At 40.1% G+C, this 27,895-nt stretch overlaps 1 protein-coding gene across 6 annotated transcripts in view; it reads right to left on the bottom strand.

Annotated features, from left to right (window-relative positions):
• DGKI (diacylglycerol kinase iota) overlaps positions 1 to 27,895 on the bottom strand; it is a 233,885-nt gene that overhangs the window by 137,772 nt on the left and 68,218 nt on the right. For all 6 annotated transcript variants that reach the window (XM_055712413.1, XM_055712412.1, XM_055712411.1 and 3 more), the window contains exons 2-4: positions 16,218 to 16,326; positions 5,583 to 5,678; positions 2,257 to 2,331 (exon numbers count right to left, since the gene is read on the bottom strand). In XM_055712413.1, the coding sequence (XP_055568388.1) occupies positions 2,257 to 2,331; positions 5,583 to 5,678; positions 16,218 to 16,326 (280 nt within the window). The remainder of the gene's footprint in view (positions 1 to 2,256; positions 2,332 to 5,582; positions 5,679 to 16,217; positions 16,327 to 27,895) is intronic.

The raw sequence follows: 27,895 nt of genomic DNA on the forward strand, positions 1-27,895 counted from the left end.
CAACTACTAAAACTGTCTCCTCCTTCATTAGAAGGAAACCACTTTATCTGTTTTTTTTTCTGAAGAGCATTTGCAACCAAAGTGGACTTAAGCTGAGGGCTCAAGAGTTAATAGGAGCTAAAAATATAACTCTGTAAAATCTTTTTGCACATCCCAGCTTTATGTCTTCATAAACAAAACCTGTGGAGAAGTCTTTAACGCACATTGATGAACTGTACAAATTACCCTAATTTTCTACCTTTTGCTTGGATCAGGCTGCTTTTATATCCACCTCTCCAGCCACAAACCATTTGGGGAGCATTGTACTGCTTCATGCAGTGGTATTGCCTCCTTCAAACGGGAAAGACGGAATGAGGACAACAGAAGCTTCCATGAACAGAAAACATTTTTAGGAATGTGAAGAGAAAAAGAATTTAACAAACAAGGGAGTCCTATAAATCTCTTGGTTTGTTTTTTGGTGGGTTTTGGGTTGGTTTTTTTTTGAGAAAAGAAAATCAATAGAGTTAACAGCTGGAGGGGGGAGCAGGCAGAATGTAGAGAGAAAACATATACTGAAGAAGAGAGAGGCAGGGGAAAAGGCCAAAGGATATGTGAGGTAAGAATGTACTAAATGAAACAGATTCAAGCTTAAGTTCAAAGAATAAAACCCTTCAAAGAACAACACATTTAAGGATACTGCACAGCTATGTTTTGTTATGAAGGTAGAAGGATCAAGTTCCCTCCAAATTTAAATACAACTCTTCCCTTTCCATATAAATGAGTCCTTTCCTCATTTAATAATGGCCTTCAAAATAATAGCTCAAGGAAAAACCACCATCAAAACCAAACAGTAAACAAAATACTTATTACTTAAGAAGAAACAAAGACTTAACATTAGTCTTCCTCCACTGTGCTTCACCTGAAATTGCAATTCATTGTTTCACTGCTGAGTTGTGGCAGGCTGGAAAGAGCCCCAGCTTACATTTATTTTACTTGCAAACTTATACCTTTGCAGAGGGGGCCAAGCACAAGACTTATGCATCACTTCTAAACTCCACAGGCTTTAAGAGGGATGCAGACTTTATAACAACCCTTTGCCAAGAGGTGAATTTCATGGCCTCCAGAACAGCATAAATAAGCTCAACAGAACGGGTTTTACCTAAGTGCTCATTTGCTCTGGCTGGCAATGCCACCAGCTCACTGGGCCATGGAGAGTCAGCACTACTGCTGATGAAGGAAGTCATGAAAAATTCACTTGTAACATTTTGTGCTGAAAGCATGTGGTAATGCTAATTTCACTGTGGGTAAAAGCATCGGGGGTGGAAATGGTACCTCTCCAACTCAGTATTACAGCAATCACTGTGACATTTGTCAACACAAGTCCAAATGCTTGGAAAGGAAAACATTCTTTCCAAAGGGTTGCTGCTATAAATTTGTTATGCATCAACTTCTTTTATGGAGAACAACATTGCAAAACATATAGGAGTGAAGATGAAGCTCTAGTGAAATCAGTGGGGAAATTCCCACTTACCTTTCTGGGTGGGATATATGTAAAGAAATAAAAGGGTAGGGGGAGATTTAACACACTACCAGTTAGACATAAGAAAGACAAATCAATGATGAGAAGACTGAAGTCACCAATAGATATTCTATAGGCACCTGGGGGTGATGAGGGTCTCCTTGAAGGAACTGAGAAGCAGATCAGGTCAGGTGTTCACAGCAATAATGATATTATAAAGGAAAGGTTTGATGTGTTCTATTTTAAGTACAAGAATTTCTGAAATCTTGAGGAGAGAACAATATAGTAAATCCAGTGAAAAATGCTCATAGTAGCATCTTACATTACATTGCTTGTAATAAATACAGCTGTCATAATTTATCTTATGCTGGGTTTAGTTGAGGAATTTTGAAAGGCCTACTTTGCACATGCAGGATACTGCATTTTCCAGCTTCAGTTTTAAGTCTAGAATTCGAGGGAAATTATTTTTAAAACAAAAAATGTGAAAGCATTCCATATTTTTTTTGTTGGTTTGGGTTTTATGGGGTTGGTTTGTTGTTTTTGTTTTTTGTTTAGTTTTTTTAATGGTTCACAGGGTTTGTACAAATCTATTTTAAATAAGTAAGCTGGAATTTTAAGGGTGGGTTTTTTTAAAAAATATATTGTTAAAACAGCTATGAAAACCTAATTTGGCATACGGTGCTTTCCAGACTGAAAGCTTAGTAAAGGAATTAATGAGTGTTGTCCACATCAGGCTCCAGAAGATGGCAATGTCTTACCTTCTCTAACTGCTCCATGCACGCGTTGTGGACCACAATCTTGCAGGCAGCACACTTCCTCCGCAGAGCAGATTTCTGCAAGAGGAAAGGGAGATGTGTGTGCACGGAGGTGCGCTGTTCCCAACAGGAAAAAAGTTAGCTGTGAAACAGGAGACGGTTCGCTCCTTATGCAACATATATTATTTTTTTTTCCCTCTCTTGGTGCTTTCAACTGTTCTGCATATTGAAAGAAGGTCTGAAGCTCTTCCAGTTAAGAATTAGACTTTGTGAAGAAGAGAGAGCCACAGTACTCCAGCCTGTGAACTAGAAGCAAACGGCTGTGTAGCAGGTAAGGCTGTTAACAGTGGAGATCATCACTCTAAAAGGGAGCAGCCTGCGAAGATGATGAGCAGGGCCAGTGAAAAGAGGAGAAAAAACATACATGCAAATCAGAAAACTCAGACCAGTTCAGAAGAGTATTGTCATTTCATGTTTATCATATAACACTTAATTTGCTGGGGCTGACCATTGCCTTACAGAAAAATATTTGGGTACTTGGGTTGTTTAGCAGAAAATTACAACATTCTCACACAATGTTGTTAAATGCTTATGAAATATTACAGCAGGGACAAAATTCTCGATCTAATTAGGCTGGTTAGTTTTATTAATTTCAGTAGGGCTTTGAAATAATTTCCATTGAATCCCCTGAGCCAAAGCATATCAAAGGCAAGAGAATGTATCCAGGAGAAAGAGAGAAGGGGGGGGGGGGGGGGCATCCTTGCATATACTCAATGTAATAAACCAGATGGAATTAATTTTCATAGAAATTTAACTTAAAGACTTGTGCTTGAGGGATAGAAAATTTATAAACACACTACATGTTGAGATTTATTTGCTTCAGTTTTAGATTCAGTCTGTTCACGTTCATTTAAATCTCTAATAAATTATTTCTTTAGAATTTTCAGTATATTGTAAACAAACTCAAGAAGAAACAGGGAACAGCTTCAGCTCACATTGTAGAATAATTATTATAATTTTACTGCGTCTCATAATTATGAGTCTGAATTATCTAGGTACATCCTAACTGTACGTGTTCACATGTATGTGGAGTGCTGTTCTAATGCTTCACCTGAAGAATCATGAGACTATAACAATTAAGCTTTCATGTGTTTTGTGACTTGTTAACTTGAAGTAAGTTTTTAGTCTCTGTGTTTACGAAGAAGTGTGAAACTACATAAAGGAATTGATCCCTAAGATGAAAAACTGCAAAAAGCAAACAAAGGTAACACCTTGCAAGCAGCTATTCTTTTAATATCTTGCTTTTTAAGTTGTTCTTATTATTTTTGAATGCTGGTGGATTTGTATTGAAAGGCTATTAAAAATTCAGACTATCTTTTCCATTGCTTCTAGCTTCTCTGATTTGTCATGAAATGTCAACTCCATACTCCAGAGATGAGTTAATGTTCTGTATAGGCTAACATTTTATGCAAAGTCTGTGCAGCTACAGCTTAATTATTTCTCACTACTTCTCCACTGAAAACATTTGATCTTAAATAGTCTGCATGTAAAAGAACTAAGGCAAAGAAAGACCAGGACAGGCATAGAAAGATGCAAAAGATCTTCGAAAGATCCAAACCGAAAAAGCATTAGCCTTTTGACACATCAGGTTAAATTAACCACAACTAAAGTTAACTGGATTTTCATTTCCATCTCTAGTTCTTAAGCTAATGAAAACCCCATACACTGCAACACGTTATAAACACAGATATCTCTTTCCCCAAAAGGGAACCAATATACTAGTACCTAAAAGCGTAAAGAACCTCAGTCAAGTAAAGGCCAGGCAATTAAGAATCAAGCAACTTTAAACTCTGCTGATTCCTCAGCGTCTTCAGGCCCACTGGCTGGAAAAGTTTGTCACCATGTAAGAGGTCTCCCAACATTCCCAGATACAGTATAAGTCAGTGGGTATAATTTACCAGCTACTGAAAACAGTCCAACACCTACAGAAACATACCTCTAAAGCTAAGACACAGTCTTGCAAATCACATGCAACGTATTACATTACGTATTATGAAGTTTTGCAAATGTCTAAGAAGATGACAACAGTTGTACTGGGTCAGCCCAAAGGTCCACTCAGCCAAACAAATCCTGTCTCTGGTTTTTGCCAAAACCCAGTGCCTCAGAAGCAATACAAGTGCAGGGCAAACACTCAGTGACACTTCCCTTGAATATTACCCCGCAATCTGCAGTCTGTTACAGCTGGGACTTGGATACAGAACTCCTTGTAAGCTGGCACAGACTTCCCAGGCTTGGCCTTAACATTAGATGCCACAAAGTTATCCATTTGCTTGAGAAATTATGGGCATGGATATTAAATTGGAGCTACAGAAAGCACTAGTATTTTAGATCAAAGCACCCCAAAAACTGGGGGTGATTAGTGAGTCAAAATGCTTTAACTTGGATCAAACGATCTGAGCTGGATGGTTGGCTTTTTTACTAAAAGTAGAAAGGTGGTATCATGAAGAGTCAGAGGCAGTATTCACAAACATCCCAGAGAAGAGGGACTCCCTTTACACTTTGCAGTCAGAGGGCCAGGAAGCTCCCTTGATCGTTGATTCAAAGCAAGGACTTGAACTCTCTCACCACGCTTCTTAATACCAAGGTGTTTGGTGGTTTGTTTGCGTTTTTTTCCTCTCTTCTGCTGAAGCAGTTTAACTGAAATACTAGGTGAGGAGTTGCTGAAGCAGACTAGACTTGTAACACCGACTCCTCAAAGAAGAGACACGGATGGGTTAGAGATCAATCCAATGAAATGTTTTCATACACAGCAGAAAAGCTTCAATAGGAAAAGGCAAACCCCGAATATTCTCAGACAGGACAAGGCAAACACTCAAACATAAGTGCACTCATTGCTGGTGAGTGCATTCAAGAATTTGGAAAATTTGGTTCAAATCCTTGCAGTGACTAAAATCACAAAAATTTGATCAGACTCCATTCTCAGAGACCCCAGCAAGTGAAATATTTGTGTATATAGATAAAAAGGTAATTTCTTTGAACATTTCTAAAATACCTCAATATTCTCACCTTTTTTCTCTTGCCATGTCAATAAAGCTACTCATTACATCCATTCTCGCTGTGTAAATAATCGGGGTCACTCAAAATTTTCTGGGGCTTTTTTCCCCAAGCAACAGAGTCTTTAACCAGTAGACTTTTGCCCCTTTTTCCTTATGGAACACAGGCATCAACAACAGCAAACAAATAATGCTCCCAAACATCTGAGCACTGTATCAGTCTAAAGTCAGGCTTGTTACCTCAGAAAGAGAGAAGAAAATCTGAAAATAACTCACTGAGAATTTGACTTGGCAGCTTTCCTCCCCCAGGTAGCAGAGGTCCCCAGAAACATTTGTCTCCAGCCACAGATGCTCTCCATTCACAGCATTTTCCTAGAAAAAGATGATTGTTCATCTGGTTTGTGATATATGTGAGTATACAGAAAGACAGATCTGATTTTCACCACAAATTTAGAAAAAGAAAAAAAAAAACCCCCCACAAAACCACAAAAACCAACAATCATACAATCATGTGTTGTTCTGGTTTTTTACAACACAAAGCCATAAGAGTATTTCTCTGTCTTACCACCCCTGCTTAAAGGATGCTGATGATACAATGAACTGTCACCAATCACACCTGAAGTATTTTTGTGCACAGTTCAGTGAAACTTTGCCCACGTTTTTCGCACATGCTGCACTGTTTGACTGGGACCCTAGATTTCGTAAGCATATGATAGTATACAAAATTTAAAGAAACAGAAAATCAGGAGAGGTGAAACAAAACCATGACTACTGAACTTTCAGTTGGAGAAGCCCAAAAATTTGAGAACAAGGCTCAGAAGTGCAAAATAACATACTGACATTAGGACTTTAGGCTTTAGGATAATAAGATAGTTTAGACAAGGAGAAACGCTTTAAGATGGCTGGATCGACACTGTATGAAAACATCAAGCAAACATGAAGTGGCCAGGAGAGACCAGATTTTAATTTTATACCTGAAAGAATGAAACATTCAACTGAGAACACTCAGAAAAAAAGTTTACCTAGCACACTGACCATTAGTAGTGATTAACAGGGTAACACCCGATTTTTCTTTGACAGTCTCATTTGACTAAATCTGTACTTTAATTCTTAAAAATTCTTGTTCTGAGGGAATTTGGTTGTAGAAAGACTTCAGTTTTAACTTGACTGTAATCCTGGCTCAATTAAAAAAATCTAAGAACTCTACTGTACACTATTTGAGCAAACTGAATAAACAGGATTTCTGTTCAGCCAGAATTAGAGCATGATGGAAAATGCTTTGACAGTCTCTGACATTTGGTTCCCACACTGCAGAAGTCACAAATGATGACGCTTACCAAACAGATGGCGTCCAACAGCAGGATGCTCTGAAATAGCCATCTCGGTTAAAATAATTTATTTAAAATACCACTGACAGTTTCCAAGTGATGAAATGAGAAAGCTTCTCTTGCCATGCAGATTTCTTAGGTAATGCAGAGAAGCAGAAGTGGCAAAATCCTTTGCCTTCTGGACTACGAGTGCATACACAATAGACAAGACCTACACAAGTCTGCACATGGTGCCTACCACAACTCTGGTGTTTACTTCAAATTAACCAAGAGGATGGGAACATTACTGTGTTTTTTCTGGTAGGAAGTCTACCTGTCCATAGGTCATCTGACTTCATCAGAAATGCTCTCATTCGTGTCAGACTCAGTATTTTCCCTCGGCACAAGGGGCTGGATGAGACTGATACTTGGATTCCAGTCTACTGCAATTACACCCTGATTAATCTTCATTTAGCGGCACACTGTTCTGTACCTCCGTTTCCTCTCATCCTTTTGTCTGTCTGTCCACCTGAGCTGTAGACTCCTCGGGACAGAGATTTTCCTGAACTGTACAGGTCAGTGCACAATAGTTTAGGTGAGGCTTTTCAGCACTTTTATAATGTAAAATAGCTTTTAAGGACTTGAACTAGCTTAAGAAATTCTTCAGGCCTTACTCAGATGGTAAATTACGCAGACTGTAAATTCTTTCCCTTCAAGTTTATCCTCATGTTAAAGCAATTTTCCCTGGCAAAAACTGTATCAGTTGTACAGCGTTTCATGGAAGCCTAGTGACACCATACTAATAAAACTACGATGCTCACAGTACTGCTCAATATATTAACTTCTTGTCTAGTTTATGAGAAGCCAGACAAGAAGACCAAAGCAGGATCTGGGCTCTACCAAAGAATGTTTGACCTGAGCACATTCTCTGATGACTTAGCAGTGCAAACTCAACATTATAACCCAGAGCAAAGTTTTATGGATTACAAAAGATGTTTAGGAAAGATCGACTATGAAAGCCGAGTAAGTAAGCACACAGCCCCTGAGACATCATTTTTAATGAGGAATCAAAATTATATTAAAAAATAGATTAAACAGCACTTCAATCAGGCCATGTCCACATAACTTGCCATCCAGGATTTCTAAAGATAAAGTGGACCATGTCCATAAACTAGTTTAGACCAATTGACTATGTTCTCCATTTTTCCAGACTGTCATAGATTCACATGTCTAACTTTACATCACAGTAGAAATAAAATCAGTAAGCAGTCTACAAGGATGACCTATGTAGTTCATGCTATGATAGACTTCTGACAAGACTAGATAATAAAAATGTAAATAAGTCAATCTGGTATAAGTGGCACACCTCCAGATACCTACTGCCACAAACAATTTCACAGCACTGTGTGTGAAAACTCACAATTTCAATTCCAGCAAATTGACATTTGAAAAATCTTCTTTCATCCTGAATCAGAGCAAATTGCTGAGACATCCCAGGATGAAATGCCCTCCCTCAAAAAGCTTTGTCTGTCGATTACTCTGCCTCAAAATAAGATCAAAGGGAAATATTTGAACTTCACTGTTCTAAATTTTACAGAGCACTATCATTTATATGATGTGACATTCTGTTGCCACTTAAGCAAATCAAGATAATATAGTCAAAGGAAAATGCTGTGACCTTTACCAAGCCAAATTTTTCATTCAATTCCAATAGAAAATTTTGACAAAAATAAATGTATTTCTATGAAGAATTTTGACTTCAGAAAAATCAGTGTTTCCTACTCCATCTACCAACACAAACTGACAGAGGTCACTCTGATCACCTCTAGTATGAGCTCCCATTTAACACAAAACTAGAGCACAGTAAAGGCTACATCAACACGTGTATATTTTGACACAGGTATTTTTCCACAAGAGCTTTGAATTCAGCAACATTTTCATAATTTGCCAGTTTGGTCTATATTGCACTTGATGTCTTTATGTTAGCTTTAGGAGTAAATTGCTACTTAAGAGGCAACCGTCCTCTTTCTGTCCCTGACCCCTTAGACCCCCGTCTCACGCTCTTGCCATTTTCCTCGTGACTGATCTAGTAGCTGTGAAGCAACACATGAATCAGTTGATCTGATGGAAAAAAACCAGACGACTTATCTACCAAATCAGCTAGGCAAAATTACTCGCCCTGTGACCACATAACTGCTGGATCTCACACAAGCCGTGGTGGGTTAAAGGTGGGTTCAGTGGGGCTGATGCTTTTGGTACCCACTCAGCGTTAAACCAGCTCAGCTGATCTGTCAAATCATGCTTTTAGTCTGACATGCTCTGCTTTGACTTACTGTGTAGAAAAGGGATACTGCCCATCATCGTGGATATAACAACAATTACTGTAGGCCAATATCCTGCAGTTAAAGAATGAACTGGGAGCTTTGTTTCCTCTCTTGGCTTCCCTGCCCTTGCAAGTGTGTGAACTCCACGTCCTCTGAAGAGACAGAGCCCCTGCTCACTGAAGTGGAGGCAGCAGTGCTTTCCTGGCAGATGCAGCCTGCCTCACAGGGGACACATGAACTCAATATGCTCTCCCAGATGGAGACCTCCCATTTGATTGCTCCTGATCCATTACCACCTTAATAGCAAACCATTCCAGTATTTCAAATATTCCTTGCATATGAAACAAAAACTAAATACAATGCACACACACCCCCAAAGTGAAAAAGAAATAGGAATTCAAGGACTAGGAGTCTGGGAACAATGTAATTGCATGTGCGTGATCATAACTTGCTGTGCATATTTCACTAATTCAGCTGGGTTTCTTCTAAGTGCCCAGCACAGTTAAATAACAGAGCATGTGTTACCACCATTCTAAAGCCCTTAAATATCTCCATACCTCACTGTTTGTCAAGCTGCAGTCAGAATGGTTCCAAAAGCAATGCAGATAAACCCGAGTAATTTAATTTGCCATGTTAAGCAGCTATAGACATTCAGCCAAACAAATATACCAGTCAGCTCAACTTTTTAGTTCAAAGGAATCGTAACTCCAATTCTAACGGGAGGAATGGAGCTCTCCTCTCCTCCACTCCTGCCGTGACTAGCATGCTGCAATAAATTATGTAAGGCAGATTTCTAAAATAAGCCATTAAGAAATTTTTCCCTTTGTTAACACTCCAGTAAGAAAGATTAATCTTCTTAAAAATATACATTTACCTGATAAACTTACGATTAGTCTAAATTCAGTGTTCAAGCAATCTAAATCTAATTAAACATATTTGTGAGCAAAAATTATTAGCTTTAGCCCTTTTCTTTATGAGGTCCCTATCAAGCAGAAACGAGTTTGTTTGGATGTCTTTTTCCCAAATGTCTTTCATGTTTAGCTTGTGTTTTACCCTTAACTCTGAAATTCCAGAGTCTGTAATGCTTATATAATAGCAATGTCCCAAATGGTTTTCTGTTGATATATATTCTCAAGGTTAACTCCACCTTAGCACATTTTATTTTGGGAATATTCTAAATGAAGTCACCTTTTCTTTAATTATTATAAATGTAATATGTGGACATAAAACAAAACATCACAGAAATACAGTATTGCATCATTATTTAAAAAACTTGAAGATAAGTAGACTCCAACTTTCAGAATTACTTTTGGGCGTTCAGCTTCTAGGTCTAGGTTCACCATATTCTCTAGCTTTTTCTGCCATTCTCCTTTCCCCCACCATGCTTTTCAACATCCCTGCATCAGTTACCTAGTCCTGTATCCTCTGCTGAGCTTTTAAGATTCTTGTCACCATCATCTGAAAGATCATCTGTATGCAGAAGCAGAAAAACAATTGTCTTCATGGAGGAGCAACGTCCAGATGCTATCAACAGAGATGATGATTCCCTATGTTCCCATGAACTATTATTTTGGCTGACAACTTAACTTCAGTCTTTTTGGCAGCAACGGGGAAAAAAATACCTATTTTCAAGAAGGGCACCTTCTGTAATACCACTGCATCCTCTACACACTGCTGGAAAAAGGAAAAAATAAAAATAGAGGTGGCCACCATTTTGATAGACAATAGACCTCTTTTTCCTCTTTAGATCTCTCTGGAAAGATTAGTTCTCAAACCCTGATGAAAAAGAAACAGCAAAGTAGGACTACTGATCCTGAGCACATTGCTTCAAGTGCCATCTGCACACAATATTTCAGCAATTTTAAGTATGCACGAAGCTTGAACTTATCACTACTTATTTAAGTGGAACCAAAGCTCCCAATGCCTCTACATGCTTTTATGTGACTAATGCAATACCCATACCCCAGCGTTCTCGTTTTTCATGTGAGCATCTGATAACATACATCTCTTTCAACTGTTCCCAATTACAAAACTTAGTCTTGCAGACACACCAATGAAAGGGAAATATTCTTTCGTACAAAAATTAGTATAGCTTTTAGGAATTGATGATACAGAAGCCAAACCATTCACACAGAAAAGAAATACACTTATCTAGACTCACGAGGGAAATATTTGATCATATGTAGAACACCTATTAGCGTACTAACACACGTTAGTTATCCAAAGTGTAGTATATCACTAGGCACTTACAAACACTGTATATGAAAGTAAACGGACAGCACTACTGACCAATGCCAAAAAGAGGCAGACTATAATGTAACAGATTCATTGCAAAGTCACATTCATTGATTGTAATTAACTCACTGGTATGGGCCACCTCACTGTCTATTTATCTAGACCATACTCCTTCAGTTTGTCTACAAGAATGTTATGGGAGATAGCGCCAAAACCCTTGCAAAAGTCAACATAACCACCATTGCTCTCCCCCCATCTACCAAACCAGTCATTTAATTACAGATGGCTTTCAGGTTGGTCAGGCATGATCTCCATAAAACCATGCTGACGTATCATTCACTTTCTTATACCTAATATTTTTTGAAATGGCTTCCAGAAGGATTTGCTCCATCATCATCCCAGGAATCAAGGTGAGACTGATCAGTGTGATTCCCTGGATCCTCCTCCTTGCCTTTCTTGAAGACAGGATTGACATTTGCTTTGTTGCAGTCCTCAGGAACTCCTCTTTCAAAGACAACATAGTGTTCTTGCAATTATCAGCCAGCTCCCCCCAGTACCTTTGCTTGCACCTCATCAGGTCCTGTGGACTTCTCTATGTTCAGTCTAAGCGTCCCCTAACCTAATCAACCATCCTCTACAAAGGCAAGTCTTCCTTGCCGCAGCCATGTCCTGGTTTTGGCTGGGGTAGAGTTAATTTTCTTCATAGTAGCTGGTGCAGTGCTGTGTTTTGGGTTTGGTGTGAGAACAAAGTTGATGGCACACTGATAGTTTTAATTACTCCTAGGTAACATTCATACCAAGTCAAGGACTTCTCAGTTTCTTGGGCCCTGCCAGCGAGAGGGCTGGAGGGGCACGGGAAATTGGGAGGGGACACAGCCAGGGCAGCTGACCCGAACTAGCCAAAGAGGTATTCTATACCATAGGGTGTCACACCTGGTATATAAACTGGGGCCTGCTGATCACTGGTCAAGGACTGGCTAGGCATCAGTCATGGGGTGGTGAGCAATTGTATTGTGCATCACTTGTTTTTTCTCCCTTCCCTTTGGATTTCATGCCTCTCCCCTTCTCCCTCCTTTTCATTATAACTTATTATTTTATTTCAATTATTAAATTGTTCTAATCTCAACCCATGAGTCTTACATTCCTTTCCGATTCTCCTCCCCATGCCTCTAGGGTGCAGGGGGAGTGATTGAACAGCTACATGGTTACTTAGTTACTGGCTGGGGTTAAACCACAAAAAGCCACTGGTGTCAGGGGCCTGCGATGATTCCTGAAGACAGGCCTTAGCAGTAAAAAAAAAAAAAAAAAAAAGCACACATTTTGCACATTGGTTTTTCCATGTCCTTTGTCACCATGTCCCCTGTTCCATTCAGCAGTGGCCCAACATTTTTCCTAGTGTTCCTACAGCTGATGACATGTCTACAGACACCATTCTTGTTGTCCTTCAATTTTCTGTTAGATTCAACCCCACGTGAGGTCTGGCTTTCCTTACCCCATCCACATGCAATTGGGTAGTGCCTTCTACAATCCTCCTGGCTGGCCTGGCCCTGCTTCTACATATTATCAAATGACAGTTTCCAACTTCTGCTCAAACACCTCATTTCTATTCTTGTTAAGATCTGGAAGATTTTTTTTTTGTCTTTTATACATATAATTTATGCTCTAAGGTTATAATATTTCTCCTCTGAAAAACATTCTGCTTGCACCCAAAGAGTTCTGACGATGTATTCACATAACACAAAGCATGGATCAGTCTCAAGTTGTTTCACTGAACTCCAAGAATGGAAGCTGTGCATCTTCAAATGCCTCTTGCAGGACATAACTAGGGTTTCAAGTCTTGAGGTCATGCACCATATGTGCCTGCTGAGGAGAAGGCAAGAAATGAGCATCAACAGAAAAATGCATTATGGACAAACAAAATGAGATATTTTGGGCCAGTGGGAAGCTCAACACACTAATATCCTAGTGGCTGTCAAGATTTTTGTAGGTACTAAGTAAAGCAAGAGCTAGAAGGCAGTACTTAAAAGGAAATTACAGGATGACTTTGCACAAAAGCTTGTGGTTATTTTCCTTGGAAGAAAGAGGCAGTATGAAAATATACAAAGACCTAGATCCCTAATGGTGTACAGGCACTGTATGAGGCGGCTCAGTCCATACTTACTTGAGAATCTAGGCTAGAATTATTTGCTTTATCATGTAATACATGGGAGTGATGCCTAAAATGGGGGAGGGTGAGAGAAGGGGCTATAAATGAACATATCACAGGGACAGGCATTTAAGGTGGTTCCTTTTTGGTAAGGCATATTCTGCATTTCCCTCTGGCTATAACATTACCTGCTCCAGAGAACATATTCTGCACAGCCCTGCTGTGAAAAGATAGCATTAAATTAGACAACAAAGCTACAAGTTAACCTGAATTAGGTGTAGCAAGTGTGATGAAACAGGGCATTTATAAGTATGTTAGAGAAAAGAAACCTCAGGGATGACAGTAGCAACAACAATAAGACATACTGTTTCTTATATAAAAGGTCTTAAAGAGACATCAGAGTCATCACCTCCATTTCACAAGTAGTGAGGCTGATGTACAAAAAGACAAAAGAGTCATCTGAGCTCACTCACGAGGTAAGTGGCAGAGCAGGGAATGGAAATCCCACTCTCTGAATCAGTGTCCTGTTCACAAGACGATGGCATCTGATAATGGTAAATCACCTGCAAGGAGTTCCAGAAAAGGGCAACTATAGCCAGGGAATTCTTTCCAGTTATTACTGCGAACAAAACAGGGAGGAAACATTTCCTACTGCAAAGTCAACTGACAACTTATGTTCATGTCATTTAGACTCTGGAAAGATCTCCCATCACAGGTCCTTGGAGAATCATCCTCAGAAATACTGAAGAGCAGGGTAAGATAGATGGGGGATGCAACACGCACAGATTAATGCTGCCTTCCAGCGGTTAAATACAGAGACTTCCTGTCTGGCTCCAACACATCTTAATTCAAATTCCTTTTCAGTCCACCAAATACACCTCTGGACATAAACATCAGTATTTGAAGTTTAACTTTTTTCTTTACTGACATTCACTACCCTTTATAAACCCTGTCCATTTCAGCTTCTTCACACCTCCAAACCACCTCCCTGATATCTTTTATAATTTATAAAAAACATATATATATCACAGTATATTTTACTGTGACTCAGATTTGAGAAACGCCTTTCTCCCTCACATTCACCAGTTAGTTCAGGCTCCTCCCAGCCACAGATGTCTCCCACTCAGTATCCTGTCCCTTTCCCCACATGCCACAGGATTGCCTACCTTCTCCAATCAAAAGGTGAAGTAAAGCAGGAACAACCTGAGAAGCTGGAACAGCTGAGAAATTGAACTAACGGAAAATCTAAACCATAAGCCAGGAAGTGCGAAAACACACACATACACAACTAAACCCCACAATATTTAATCAATATTCACCAACATATTTCAAGACCTGTAGTATTTATGTACTGGGATCACATGAGGAACCACACGGTAAAATTACAGACAATCAGCTTTGAAGAAGGTTAAGTTGCGGTTCTTGGGATTGGAGTTTAGGTTTTTTGGGTTTGGGTTTTGTTGCTGCTGTTGTTTTTAAGCATGATTTTGAAAGGTGTTTAATTTAGCCTGTGCCTAACCCTTCACATATGTGACTGATCCTTGAAATTTCTACTAAACTGCATTGATGACTCAAAGCAGACATGTTTTAATGCCTTGCTTGTCAGGATCTGGGTTTCCTGGAGCAAAAGATCAAGGCATTCTCCAAAGATCTGCCAAGAGGATTCCATGTAAGCTTTCAAACTCATTTTAACACTCTATGTTGAAGTACAGTACTGAAGAATATCACAGTGAATCTAATACAGCTTCCTGCAGTACAGCCTGTAAATTTTTATCACTTTAAACTTCAAGTGCAACAGCTGGGGCTGAAGCAGAGTATGTTATCTAGAAAGCCAACTGGTCTCGGTATACAGAACAGAAATAAACATAAGCCATATTCAAAACATATGCTACCTTAACCTAAAAGCCACTTGGGTGGCTGGTGCCTTGATACTGCCATGTACTGAGTTCTTTACCAATAGCTGAGAGTGAGATCTACTGTATGCTTTGCTTTAAATGGGACACCCCTGTAACCTACTGGCTTAAGGCTCACCTCCTTAGCATGTACCAGTGCATAACTACATAGAAAGTGCATGGGAATGGTTCAAAGCTGTGTCAGGGGAGGTTCAAACTTGACATTAGCAAATATTTCTACAGAGGGCTATCAAACACTAGAACAGGCTTCCTAGAGAGATAGTTGATGCCCCAAGCCTGTCAGTGCTTAAGACATTAAGATAGCATTAAATTAGACAAAGCTACAAGTTAACTTGAATTAGGTGTAGCAAGTGTGATGAAACAGGGCATTTGGACAATGCCCTTTACAATACGCTTTACCTTTTGGTCAGCCCTGAATTGGTTAGGCAGTTGGACTAGATCATTGTAGGTCCCTTCCAACCAACATAGTCTATTCTAGACAGTCCTAAACTGTGCCCTTCTGAAGTAGCCCAGAAACATAACAGAAACAAGGATGGGAGGGATGGAAACATGATTTCTGTGTCTACAAGACAGGAGAAATCTAGCCATACACACAAAGTATTGTGAACAAAGATTTCTACTACCTACTCTACAGGCCAAGCCAACTCAACATGTGCCTTCAGCTTTAACTTTTGGCCCATCAAGCAGAGATAGAAAAACTCCACTGTGCTAAAATCAGATCACCTTTGGATGGCAGATCTTGCCAAGAAGGCAGCAAACAAATGTAGCCAGACAGTTCCCAAGCTGGAAAGTTTGAACAGCTAGTCTGTGCTGCTAAAGTCTCCACAAGTTTTCATGTCTCTGCCTTGCACTTAATTTCATAATAGAAGCATGTTCCCAATGACCAGCACTAACTCTGATGGCAACGTCTTATGTTGACTTAAGGAAGGAGACAGCACTAGCCAAAGATTCTGCTCAAATTAACTGCCAAAAACCCAAACACCTACAGTCCACTCTAAGGCCGCCCTTGGTTCCTTCACAGGTCCATTGGAGACTGCAATGTTGAGGGAATGCACAGGAGCCAAGTGCTGGAGGCCTGACCTGGAGATTGCTTTCCTGCAAATTGAAAAGAAAAAACACACATAAATGGAGTGTATATCAAATATAATTACCCAATATAATAATCCACCCCACCCTTCTCCAGAAATCAGAAGAGGCAGTACAGCATCTAATTTCAGCTTGGGTGAAATGGTGCTTGAATGCCATCTCCTGCTAAAGCAGTTTAGGAAAAGAATAAAGTAATCTGATCACGGAAAATTACTGTTTAATGAAGATCAGTTACTCATCTGGCACTAAGATGAAGTTTCAAATCCAGTGGATTACAAATGGTTGTTTGCCAGTTTCAGTGGAGTCCTCATTCATTACGCTTACTCCTCACCTACCAGCTGCACCTGCTGCATCAACTCATACATAATTCCAAATAGCCCTTATTGGAGGAACGAAATTCGAGTTTATACAAAAAGTGTAACATCTGCTGCTTTTACTTAGTTTATAGGCTGGGAAAAGACACCCATTCAGCATCCAACAGGTAAAACAAGATATGTGGACAACACAAGTCAGGAAGGGGAGTCATATGCTACTACCTTTTTTGAATCACATCAGCATCCCTCAAGGTAATATAGCTTCTTCCCACTTACATTTCAATCCTATCTTTTTGGTCCAAAGTCATTCTTACAGCTCGAGGCATAGATATCGCCTCCTTCAAAAGTCACAGATGGTGACCAGAAACCCTCCTGGAGCTCCACAAGCGCTGAGAGCTTATCCACTGCCTGCTTCCCTAGAGGCACCCAGCCCTGCCAGATCAGCCTCGAATAGTGAGCCATCAGGTGGGAAGCATCGTACGCTGCTGATACAAAGCTCAGCTGTACTTGGGCAGTAGATTTCATAAGGCTTCATAACACTATTGCGTTGTATATTTTAGCACTTGGTGGTGGTGGCCAAAACAATCTCACAGCTTCAGCTGCAATGATTCAGAAGAGGACAAAAACATCTCAAGGAGAGATCTCCTTTTGTAAGCCAAATGCACTCATCCCCCACAAAGCGAAATGACAGTCTGTTTGTGTAAAGTGCATTTTTGTGATACCACTCCCACAGTGCAACGGCTATTTATAGCATCTCCTAATCTTACTGCTCTCCCAAAGCAATAAAGGTCAACTGAGCCAGCGATGACAATCCAGGTCAGCCATATGCTAAACAAATCTTTTCATTGTCCTGAACATATACGGTGCCATATATATCCACAGTAAAGGAGCCTGGAAGCCTCACTGCTCACAGTGCACATCTGGAAAAATAAGCGAGCTGAATCAGAATTCCTTTCCTGTGAGTAGCATGAACAACTCAGAACATTCACATCAGCCTCTGATCAGCCAGTGCCCCCTTTAACAACATGGGCAAGACATTGACATTAAGGTTTTTTTCCAAAATATTTTGCATTTGATAAAAAACCCATTAGAAGAAAGGAGCCCAAGAAAAAGACTTTCACCACCTGGCCGTATCTCAGGAGAGAACAGTTTAGCAAGCAAGATGTTATGCCATATATGTCAGTAGAATATAAGCTACACATTTTCTCAATTACACAATTAAGGCCTTAAAGAAATAAACCACAAAACACTACAATACTAAGTTCTTTGAAATATTTTTTTCCAGGAAACTGTCCTTTATATGGCAGGCTCCTTCCATGCTGTTTTGGGTACTAATGTAATTGTTAGTACTTCCTAAACACAAGAGTACATTCTTGTGACTATTCATGGTTTATAACATGGCAATTTGTTTTGGTGGAAATGGGGCACTCTCACATTTTCCATCCTGCATCACTGACAGTGATAAAGCAAAGCTACTTAGTCCTGCCCTCATAAGAGAGGAAAGTAGCATCCACTTTGTGCAAAGCAGTGCTTAAGTAAAGGTGGCATAATAACAGTGTTAGCAGTTAATTTTTATTTGATGAAACGTGCCGATATTTTCAGTCAACACAGTTTACAGCCTATTACTTGTCAAGCAACAGAGCCTATAAAGTTGCATGCATCCACTAAGCAAATCCACTAAAGCAAGGTTTGCAATGACTTTTCCTAGGAACAAATTTATCTGACCAGTCTGGCAGCAAGGCTTCTAGCTGGAATGCAAATTCAGCAGAGACTTAAATGGTAAATAAGCCTAATGAACAGCTACAGACATCTCAGCATCAAGCTTTGGATACTATTTCAAGTCAGAATTAGAGATGTGCAAGCCTCCTGCAGCAGAACCTGAGTCTTGGCCCACATTCCTTTAGAAGCCAGCCGAGGCTGATGAGCCTTTTGGCAGAGACCTGGCAGAGTTTTGTGCCAACAGCCTGCCCTTCCTCTGCATGTCAAGTTGGATTTATGGCTTTGTCTGGAAAGCACACAAAACACAGGCATGACAATAATGCCTTTTTTTTTTTTCCCCCACATTTGTTTTAACACAAAAGCCTCAAAATTATCTCAGGGATTGCAAACTTGCACGAACCAGCCAGAAGTGACTCAGGGGGCAAGCTGAAAATGCCTACTTTTACACAGCTTCTTATCAGAACTTTGTCTCAGAACAAAGAGAGACACAGAGTGTCAAAACACGCTGTATGTACTGCAGAAACCTTTCCCATTGAAAAAAAGGAGGTCAGGCTAAAGAGCAAACACATGGCCTTCTATTAAGTGTAAGGCAGACAAGAGAGGGGAAAACGGTGGGAAAGAGAAGGTAGCACAAATCTGACACCAGAACAGATGCCGAGTATCCAGGTGATCATATCTCATCTTACTTTAACTAGCAGATTACACCACCTGGCACTTTTCCAACAGCAAGGTAACATGAATGGCTTTTACTTATCTTTCCCAGCAATTTCATCTCCACTGTGCTGAGCACGTGAACGAAAACACAGGCTCGACAGACATCCTTTGCCATAGAAGCAAAAGTAATCACTGCTCCCCTGATAAGAGACAGCCAAAAAAAGTGAATCTGTGCTTTCATAATACATTCCACTCTTCAGCCTACGAAGTCTACACCTTTGTTAAAATGGGCACGCCAGCCAGCTTGCTGATGTAGCAACCAACAGCAAGTCAAAGTTGCATCCTAAGTAATGAGCTGTATTGTAACAATTATTTTTTCATATCCAGTAATCAGTAATTTGTAGTAGATGTTATCAGCTTAGCTAACACACCACTGCTATAAACAAGCATGGGTGCACATACATGTGTATGTCATTAAATATACAACAAACAAAAATATCTGATACCAATTCCATAATTGATACCATTAAAGAAATTCTTTAATTGAGTAGTTGACTGTCTTGGAAACCAAGAGCAATCAGACATTCAAGCTACTCAAGTATAACAACTGTTTTTTTGGTAAAAAAGCACCACATTTTCATTTCACTGAAAAGTCAGGCGAGACTCAACCTACTTATTAGATCAAAGGATTTGATTAGGGGGTACTCGGGTTTATTTCCAGGCTTCGGCTTTACTGAGCCTTTTCCTCCACCTAAGGCATACAAAAATCCTCCAATGAGTTGTTTAGACTGAATATTTTATGCCTGAATCCTCAAAGACCACAAAAGACAAATAGTCAACAGCATGCAGCTCATGTAACTGTTAGAAAAACCTGTTTTGAAACAAAAAACTTAGTACTCCATGGGTTAACAGATTTGAGTGTCATTTTAGTTGTCACTGGTGTTGGAGTTGCTGCTCTTCCAGGCTGGGGTTACCACCTTCCTTTTTGTAGGGGCCGAAGCTACCACTGGGACAGTCTCTCAGCTGCAGGCTGAGAGATCATATTAAAAAAAAAAAAAAAAAAAAGAACACACACACACACATAATCACACAAACGCTCAGTGTGGCTTCTACAGATCCTATGGCTAAGATATCTGCCAGAAGACTGCTGGGAGTGTTTTCTCAAAGTTAACCTAGATATTTACTGACAAAAGGACAGACACTTATATAACAACGTTTAAGTTACAATAGTTCTGCTTTTCTTTGAATATTCAACGTAGATAAACCCTACACCTGCCAGCTCTCACCTTTGCCAACCACAACTTGAAAAGCCCTGTACAAGGCCACAGTACCTGCATGCTGTATGAACAATTTATATGCACCTGAGTTTGGAGGTGGTTTCCACTCCTGCAATTTGGTGCTTGTGAAAGCCACGAACAAGATGTACTGGCTAAATTCTGACATTATTTCAGTTTTCCCCACACATCTCTGCTGACTGCACAGCGCTCCTGCAACCTGCTGCTCCCAGCTCACCTTCCAGGCATAATATTCTCCTTTTAAGCTGACCAGGAGCTAAACATCAGGATTCCCAAATTTTTTGGCGTTTGCTATAAAAGGAGCCAACTTTAGTCAAATCAAATTTAGTTCCAGTATCCTGTCTCTGATAACGGCCAGCAGCAGCAGGTGTTTACAGAAGCACTGGCACAAATTGGGTGATCCTTCTGACATACTCCAGTCCCAGCTTCCAGTAATCAGCAGTTTAAGGACTTCCTGAGCTGGAGGCTGCTTCCAGACCTTTGTGCTTAATAGTCTGTAATGGGTCTTTACTCTAGGAATGTGTTGGTTCTTCCCTGAACCCATTTATACTCTTGGTCTCCACAGCAGCCTATGTAATGAGCTCCACAATTTCATTATGGGCACTGTAAAGTACTTCCTTCTGTCTGTTTTAAAAATTCTGCCTGATAATTCAATTGGGTTATCATATTCTGAGGAACAGCAAGTAATCACTTGCCTCTCTACACCTTCTGTGATTTTATGAATCTATTCATATACCCCTTCATTCACCCTCCTCGCCCCCACCCCCACCTGGAAGCACCCGAGACCATTAAAGTTTTTGCCAATACCAAGGTAGAACCTTCACCAATGTCTTAATTTCAATTACATATTTTTTGAGGTAGGATTGCCAGACCTAGAACAAATACTGAAGATCTGGCTGCACCAGAGGCTTATCAGTGGTGTCAGCATTGCTCTTTTTCCTCTACATCATTCTGAGCCCTTTACTTGCCTTTTAAGAACTGTGAACACCAAGTTAATCATTTCACGGGAGTACTTGTAATTATCCAAAGATCCCTTTCCTGAGTGCTAAACGGTAATGAAGTTCAAACTCTTAAACTTTTTCTCCCCTGTGCGTTATTCGGCCTTCATCAATCTCACATTTCAACTGCAATTTGCTGCAGAATCATTCAGCATCGTAAGACCCTTCTGCAAATTTTCTGCAATCAGCCTGTGCCCACCCTGACTAATTGTGCAGAGCAGCAGCAAGCTCTGCCCCCCACACTTCGCTCCCTGTGAGTGGCACCGCTCCCATCACAGGTCACCAGTGGTCCCCATCAGTAAACTCCTAGGTAAACTCTGAAAACCACCCACCAGGTGCTAACCACCCCACTGCTTGCTACATTTTAACCGCTGGTTAACCACATGGACACCATCCCTTTTAGCCCTAGTTTCTACACCAGAAGCTTTTTTCCTACATCATTGGAAGCTTTCTGGAAGCCCCTCTGAGCTCCCCTTGGCCAGACCACTCCGGTTCTTGGGCCTCGTGCCTCTGCCAGCAACTTCTGCAAAACTCATGCATCCTGGCTTCCTTAGAAAAAGCTGTACTGGCCTTCCTCCAGCATATTGTATTCAGCTGTGTATTTACTAAACCTGCATCTTAGCAGCAGCTCTACCACTTTCTCCCATTAAAACCTGTGGCTGGGTTACCCCATCAGCACTCTGCAAGCTCCTGTGTGACCACCCCACTCCTTTAGGACTGGAGGTTGTTTGAAGAGAACTATTATAAAGCCCTCTCAGCAGTTTATTTTAATTCAGTCAGAATAGTTACCAAAATCAAATCCTAGTGATTAGTTATTGGCCCTTTTTTCAATGTGGTCTTTAACTTCCCACTTTAACCTTCTCATTTGCCACAGGTTCATCCACACAAATAGCAGCTCACCCTGGGACACACTCAGGTACCTTCAGCAGTGAACACTGATGCAAGAAATTCAATTAGCCCTAAAAGAAATAGGCCTTTCAAAACTCCTTGTGAAATACCTGCTTATGCATCTCTCATTGTGTGCTGCTCAGGGAACCAGAGCATGGAAAAGCAGAGATCTGGGTAGCTTCCCAGCCACCCAACATCAACATCTCCAAGACCCCAACAGATCTTTCCTTCTTCTCTCAAACCCTCCCCACACAGACCAGTTTGATAAAGGCTGCATGGAAACCGGTACACCTCCATGAAACACTGCAGCTCCATGCAGCTCTGACCAGCTTTGCTTCCAGCCTCACAACCAGCCCTCCAGTACCTAATAGGCAGCTTATATCCACTAGAGACCAACCTGAGGACAATGACAAATTTCCACTAACAGTCTTACCAAGAACTTCAAACCACAACCCCAGAGCTGAAAGGAAACCACAGTACATCAGCTCCCTGAGTAAGTTCTGGTAGAAGCATTTGGATCCATCACATCAAACACCGTATTCAGCTTGTATTGATCAGATGCAAGACCAAACGGAGCCATCTAGCCTTTCTGTGACCATCTCCTTGAGTAAAATAACAAACCCAGCAGACACAAGTAATACACACGAATCCTATGAAAGGAAATAAGAGGGAAAGCAAAAGGAGCATAAGACCTGCAGAAAGTTTGATCAGGATAACGGAGGAAGAGCCTCTCCCACATGATGTTGTCTTTAATGAGTCAACGCTGCAGTTCACAGCCATTCCCATGTTCTGCACATGAAGGGATATTCTTTAAAAGGAAGTCCTTTGGTATTTTTGCCCCTCAAACTCTGGGTACAAGAGTGACAGGTTACTTTTCTTATCCCAAAAGAATAAAATAGATTCATGAAACAGGCTGTGTGTTAGAAGAGGCATTCACAAGCTTTGTCACAAATACGTGTGCAGTTTCTTAAATACAGACATACAAATCATCGCTGCCCTGCAGTTACACCTGGGGCTTGGATTAGCGTCAAAACTGCACAAGTCAGAACAGTGCAAATGCCAAAGACCTCTAATACATGATTTTTCTATTCTCTGCTTAGCTTCACCAGTAGGCATATATTAAGCACCAGATTTTACCTTCTGGGAAGTAAATTATGGATTTAATTAGATCCAGAGCTGTGCTAAATTACTCGATCCCTTAAATCTTATCTTACATCAAGCCTTCATCTTCTCAGAAGACAGAAGCATACACCTTTGCGTCAATTCCTATCAAGGGGACCGGTATCTTGGCCTAGATCTATAAATCACTTTGGAGTCTATATTGCATCAAAATCAGTGTGACTTTGGTCTTGCATGCCTTTGTTGGCCAGGCATGGTCCAGCAAATTCCCCTGAAAACTCCATAGTGCTCCACAGCTGCAATGTGAAAACTGAAAATGTCTTAGTCCCGGGAGTTGGACAACTAGTTGGATACTTAATTATAAGAAAAAGTTCAAAGGCATGTGAAGTTCTCTGAGCTCCTATCAGAGCTCAGATTCATACATATGACTGGGTATTCACCCATTTCTTGGTCTTCTTTCTGCTTACCTAAGGGTTTTTTTGCCTTTACTCTTAATTTATTTTCTAAATTTCTTTCCAAATAGAATAAAACATCAAGGGTACTTATGGTAGAAGGCAACTAAGTTTTACGACCAACAGGGTGTCTCCCAATCTTTTGTTTAAATATGCTATTTCTGGAAAGATATGTACAAATGTGGTGATTACTCTTACCAGAAAAAGTGACAGACCGTGGAGGACTTGCAGGAACAGAAATGTCAGCATTAATTTGTGTGAGGAGAACAGGAAAAAGGCTATGCAGTTGGTGATGCAGGAAAGATTGAGAGTATCCCTTATGCCTGAAATTCACCAAGAGACTAACAAAGGAACCTAGGAAAGCAGGGGAAAAAATACAAATGCTTTCTTGAACTAAATTATTTTGCTTTATTTTTGCTGCAATCAAACCCAGTTTGTTTAGGAAAGAGTTTTTCTGGAGGGTTTTCTTTTGTTTTGGTTTGGTTTTGGTGGGTTGGTTTTTTTTTTTGGGGGGGGGGGCGGGGGGGGGGCGCGTGTTATTTTTTAGTCATCCGCTTTGGAAGCTATCAGTGCCAGGTCTGAAAAAGACCATCTAGGTCATGAAATCCAGTCTTCTCCGTTTCAGGCAAACATTGTATGTTTGAATTCATAAAGTTATCAAGACTCATTTCAGACCTAGCCCATTTGTTCCCTCTCTCTTATTCCTACTGAAAAACTATGCCAGATCACCACTGTTCTAACCATTAAAATCCTTTTTTGTAATTTTCATCCAATATATATCCCTCTGCACAACCTTCCTGAAACTCCTGTTATTAGGATTTTCACATTTCATCCAAAGAGATACAGTTGAACTGACAACTAATGATTTTTATATGAAACTTCTACAGAATAGAAGGCACCTGAAAGCCTTGATCTAGAAATCTTTAAACCCTTGGGTCAAAAACCCTTTGAGTGAGGTTATGTAGGATGGAGATGTGCATAGGGAGTTGGAAGCTCACATTTCAAAGATTCTGGAATCAATCGAGTAACTGAGATGATAAAGTTTAATCAGGATCTTTCCAAGTAAAGAATGAGAAATGCTCTAGAGAACTCTTGAGCATAAAAGATTTCCAGCTCCATCACAGACTGGACATCAGCATTACAGAAGATTGATATATTTTCATTATTTCAAAAAGGAAAAGAAGTCTGAATGGGAAATATTTTCCTGGCAATAGGTTTGATCCAGACAAAATCATAGTGAATGCAGCACCTGTGTTCTTTACCCAATTTGCTGTCACCACTTTGTCTAAACTCAAACTAGACATGACTATGGTATGATCATGCTGGGTTTTTTCATCATATGCTAAAATTATATATATAATTTTCAAAGGCAGTGCAGATACTCTATAGTATCATTCTGCCAACCAGAGGAAAATAATAAGATAAGGCCTTGTTTCTGGGTACTTCTTGGTAGCATCAAATAATCTGCATGTGCTCTGGAAGGTAAAGAAAGGGAAAACAAAACAAGACAAGACAAAACAGGGAGGGAGAACTAAATCCTTAGCAGTTTAGCACAGCAAAGAAAAGAGTTATTTTTATTTTTAACATTCATCTTGGAAATGTTTTCTTTTGTCTCAGATGCTAGCACATTACCTTAAATTGGGTTATTTTTGAAAGTAATTACTCCATCGGACCAGGATCCTCCATTGGCATAAGCTATTTACACAAGCTGAAATGTCATTATGACTCAAGAACTACATGGCCTCACACAAACTGTATAACAAACTATTCTGATTTTCTTCTTTTCTACAACTCAAATGTGTGCCTTGCAGTTTTGCACTGTAAGCTTCGGAGTCGTTTCAAATGTGGATTTTTAACCTATTTCCATGCCCCTCAATTGTTAAGTGCCCTCTTCTGTCTTTGTGTAGTCTCTCTTCCTTGAAAATGAAAAGAAAATAGGAAATTCTGTCTGTCTCCACATATTTTTTATTCCCCCTTATAAGCTCCATTTAGCAAACAAGGGTCTAACAGGGCTTAAAATAAAGTCTTCTGAGTGCGCAAAACAGTTGAAAAGGTGATGAAGATACATAGTCACTAATCAAGAGAAAAATACTTCCAGAAGTTTTAGACTGTGGATTAAAGGAAAAAAAATAAATAAATATTGTATGTGACACCAGAATAATTTTTTACCAAATATTGATACAAGAACCAAATTCTCTTCCCAGATATGCAAAAACCTAGGACTCAAGGAATGACCCAGAACAAAAGCAAGCTTTAAACCAATCCAAAATAACAATATTTTTTTCTATCGAAAGACTTGAAAAGCACACAGGACAGAAAAATTTCTCTTCTGAAAAGCAAGTTAGAGTTTTGAATTCCAAACACAATTTTACAGAAAGAAGAAAATCTAGGTAACAGAGCAGGGAAGGGAGTTCAGGCTTTGCCTGCATTGTTCTTGAGGGGGTGGGGGGAAGAGCCTACATTTACTTTTCATTAGAGTGACACTTGAGAAAGGCAGATAAAAATCAAAACTACCATTTACTAACCAAATTCTATTTTCTCTCTAAGGAAGGAAGCCCAGCAACTGAGATAAGACAAAGCTTTTGTCCCCCACCTTTCTTCCCCTGGACTGTATGAGATACAAGAACAGACAAAAAAAATACAACTTGCCTTTTTCTTCTCATTCTGCACCACAAAGACCATACAGTTCAATGGCATATACTGCTGTGCTTAGGAAAAATAAAGTTAAGAAAATCTTGTTTTGAGCACCTGGAACAACAGGCTCCTAATTCCTAGCAGGGCTGGTGGCTGCCAGGCTGGACAAGCACCACCATACTGCAACCACCTATGCCTTTGTCCCCTTCATCCCACTGCTGACACTTTCTTCTATTTCCTCTGGCATGGTTTGCATACACCAGACTAAGTCCCAAGGGAGCAGCAGGCATGTGTCCACCCTTCAATTTCAAACCAACTGAAGGAGTTCAGCAGAGGGTGGAGAAAGAGGGAAGTACTGCAGTAAATGAAAAGCAGATGAAGAAAATAGAAAGCAAGTGACAATTCCCCATCAGGCCTGTGTAGCCACCTGTTCGTGCAGGACCAATAAAAAAGGTTTGGGTTACTCATAACAAGTTTTAGGATCAAAGACTGGAGACTTAGGGATAATTTTTCATATCTTTACCCAAGCCAAAGAACTAAACAAGGAGCGAGGGATCTGGGTGGAAAATGCAAACCGTAAGAAGTCACCTCCTTCCCCTCACATCACCAACTGTCTGGCAATTCAGAAATGAAGAAAAAAATACACCTGAAGTGACAACATTCCCTCTTCATTCAATGAGCAGAAAGCAGAAAATTTAAGGAACAACTTAAAATAAATTTCCAGAACTGGAAGAGAAACTGACTCAAGCCTTGCTCTAAGGCATTAACCTCAGAATACCCAGTGTGTTTACAAAATGTGAATTCATACTCACTTAGTCCTGAATAAAACATGAGTTGTCTACAAAAAATACTTATGTTCAAAGCTTATTCTTGATAATCAACTTGAGTTACACGGAACCATTTAAAAAAAAAAAAAAAATCAGTCTCTCTGTACCAAACCTTAACATTTCTGCCTGGAGGAGTGTTTCACATCAGATTAAGAAAACATTGCCCATGTCATGCAAAGTTACAAATCTCACTGGAATCACGTTGAGGGCCTACTGCCTTCAGCATGCAGCAGCCACTAACATGGTGCTGCAGGGAGGGTCCAAGGCACTTTCAGTCTGGAGGGAGATTATTGCACTCCCTCCTGATCCCAAAGGACAGCTACCACAGGGTCACGCCTAAGTCCGAGTCTTGGGATTGGAAAGTTTCAGGGGGACACAGAGGCAGAAAAGTGCAGGTCGTACATCAGCTAGAGCAGTGGTCTTTGTGGCTGGAGAGAATGGAAATCTTCAGCACTCATTAGCAGCTCTGCTGGATCTAATTAAAGAGATGCTGTAACTGGAGTTTTGGGGTTTTTTTTGAACTAATTTTAAAAATGCTCATTTTTCTCATGATCTGCCCTTTCAATAGTTTCTCTCTTTCTCATATAAATTCTGTTAAAATATACATATGGAGGTTTTCTTCTTCCCTGTTGACTCACCAGTTGTATACAAGCAGGCTAAAAAGAACAAAAACAAACC

This window comes from Falco cherrug, chromosome 5, assembly GCF_023634085.1.
Source record: "Falco cherrug isolate bFalChe1 chromosome 5, bFalChe1.pri, whole genome shotgun sequence".
NCBI classification, from domain to species: Eukaryota; Metazoa; Chordata; class Aves; order Falconiformes; family Falconidae; genus Falco; species Falco cherrug.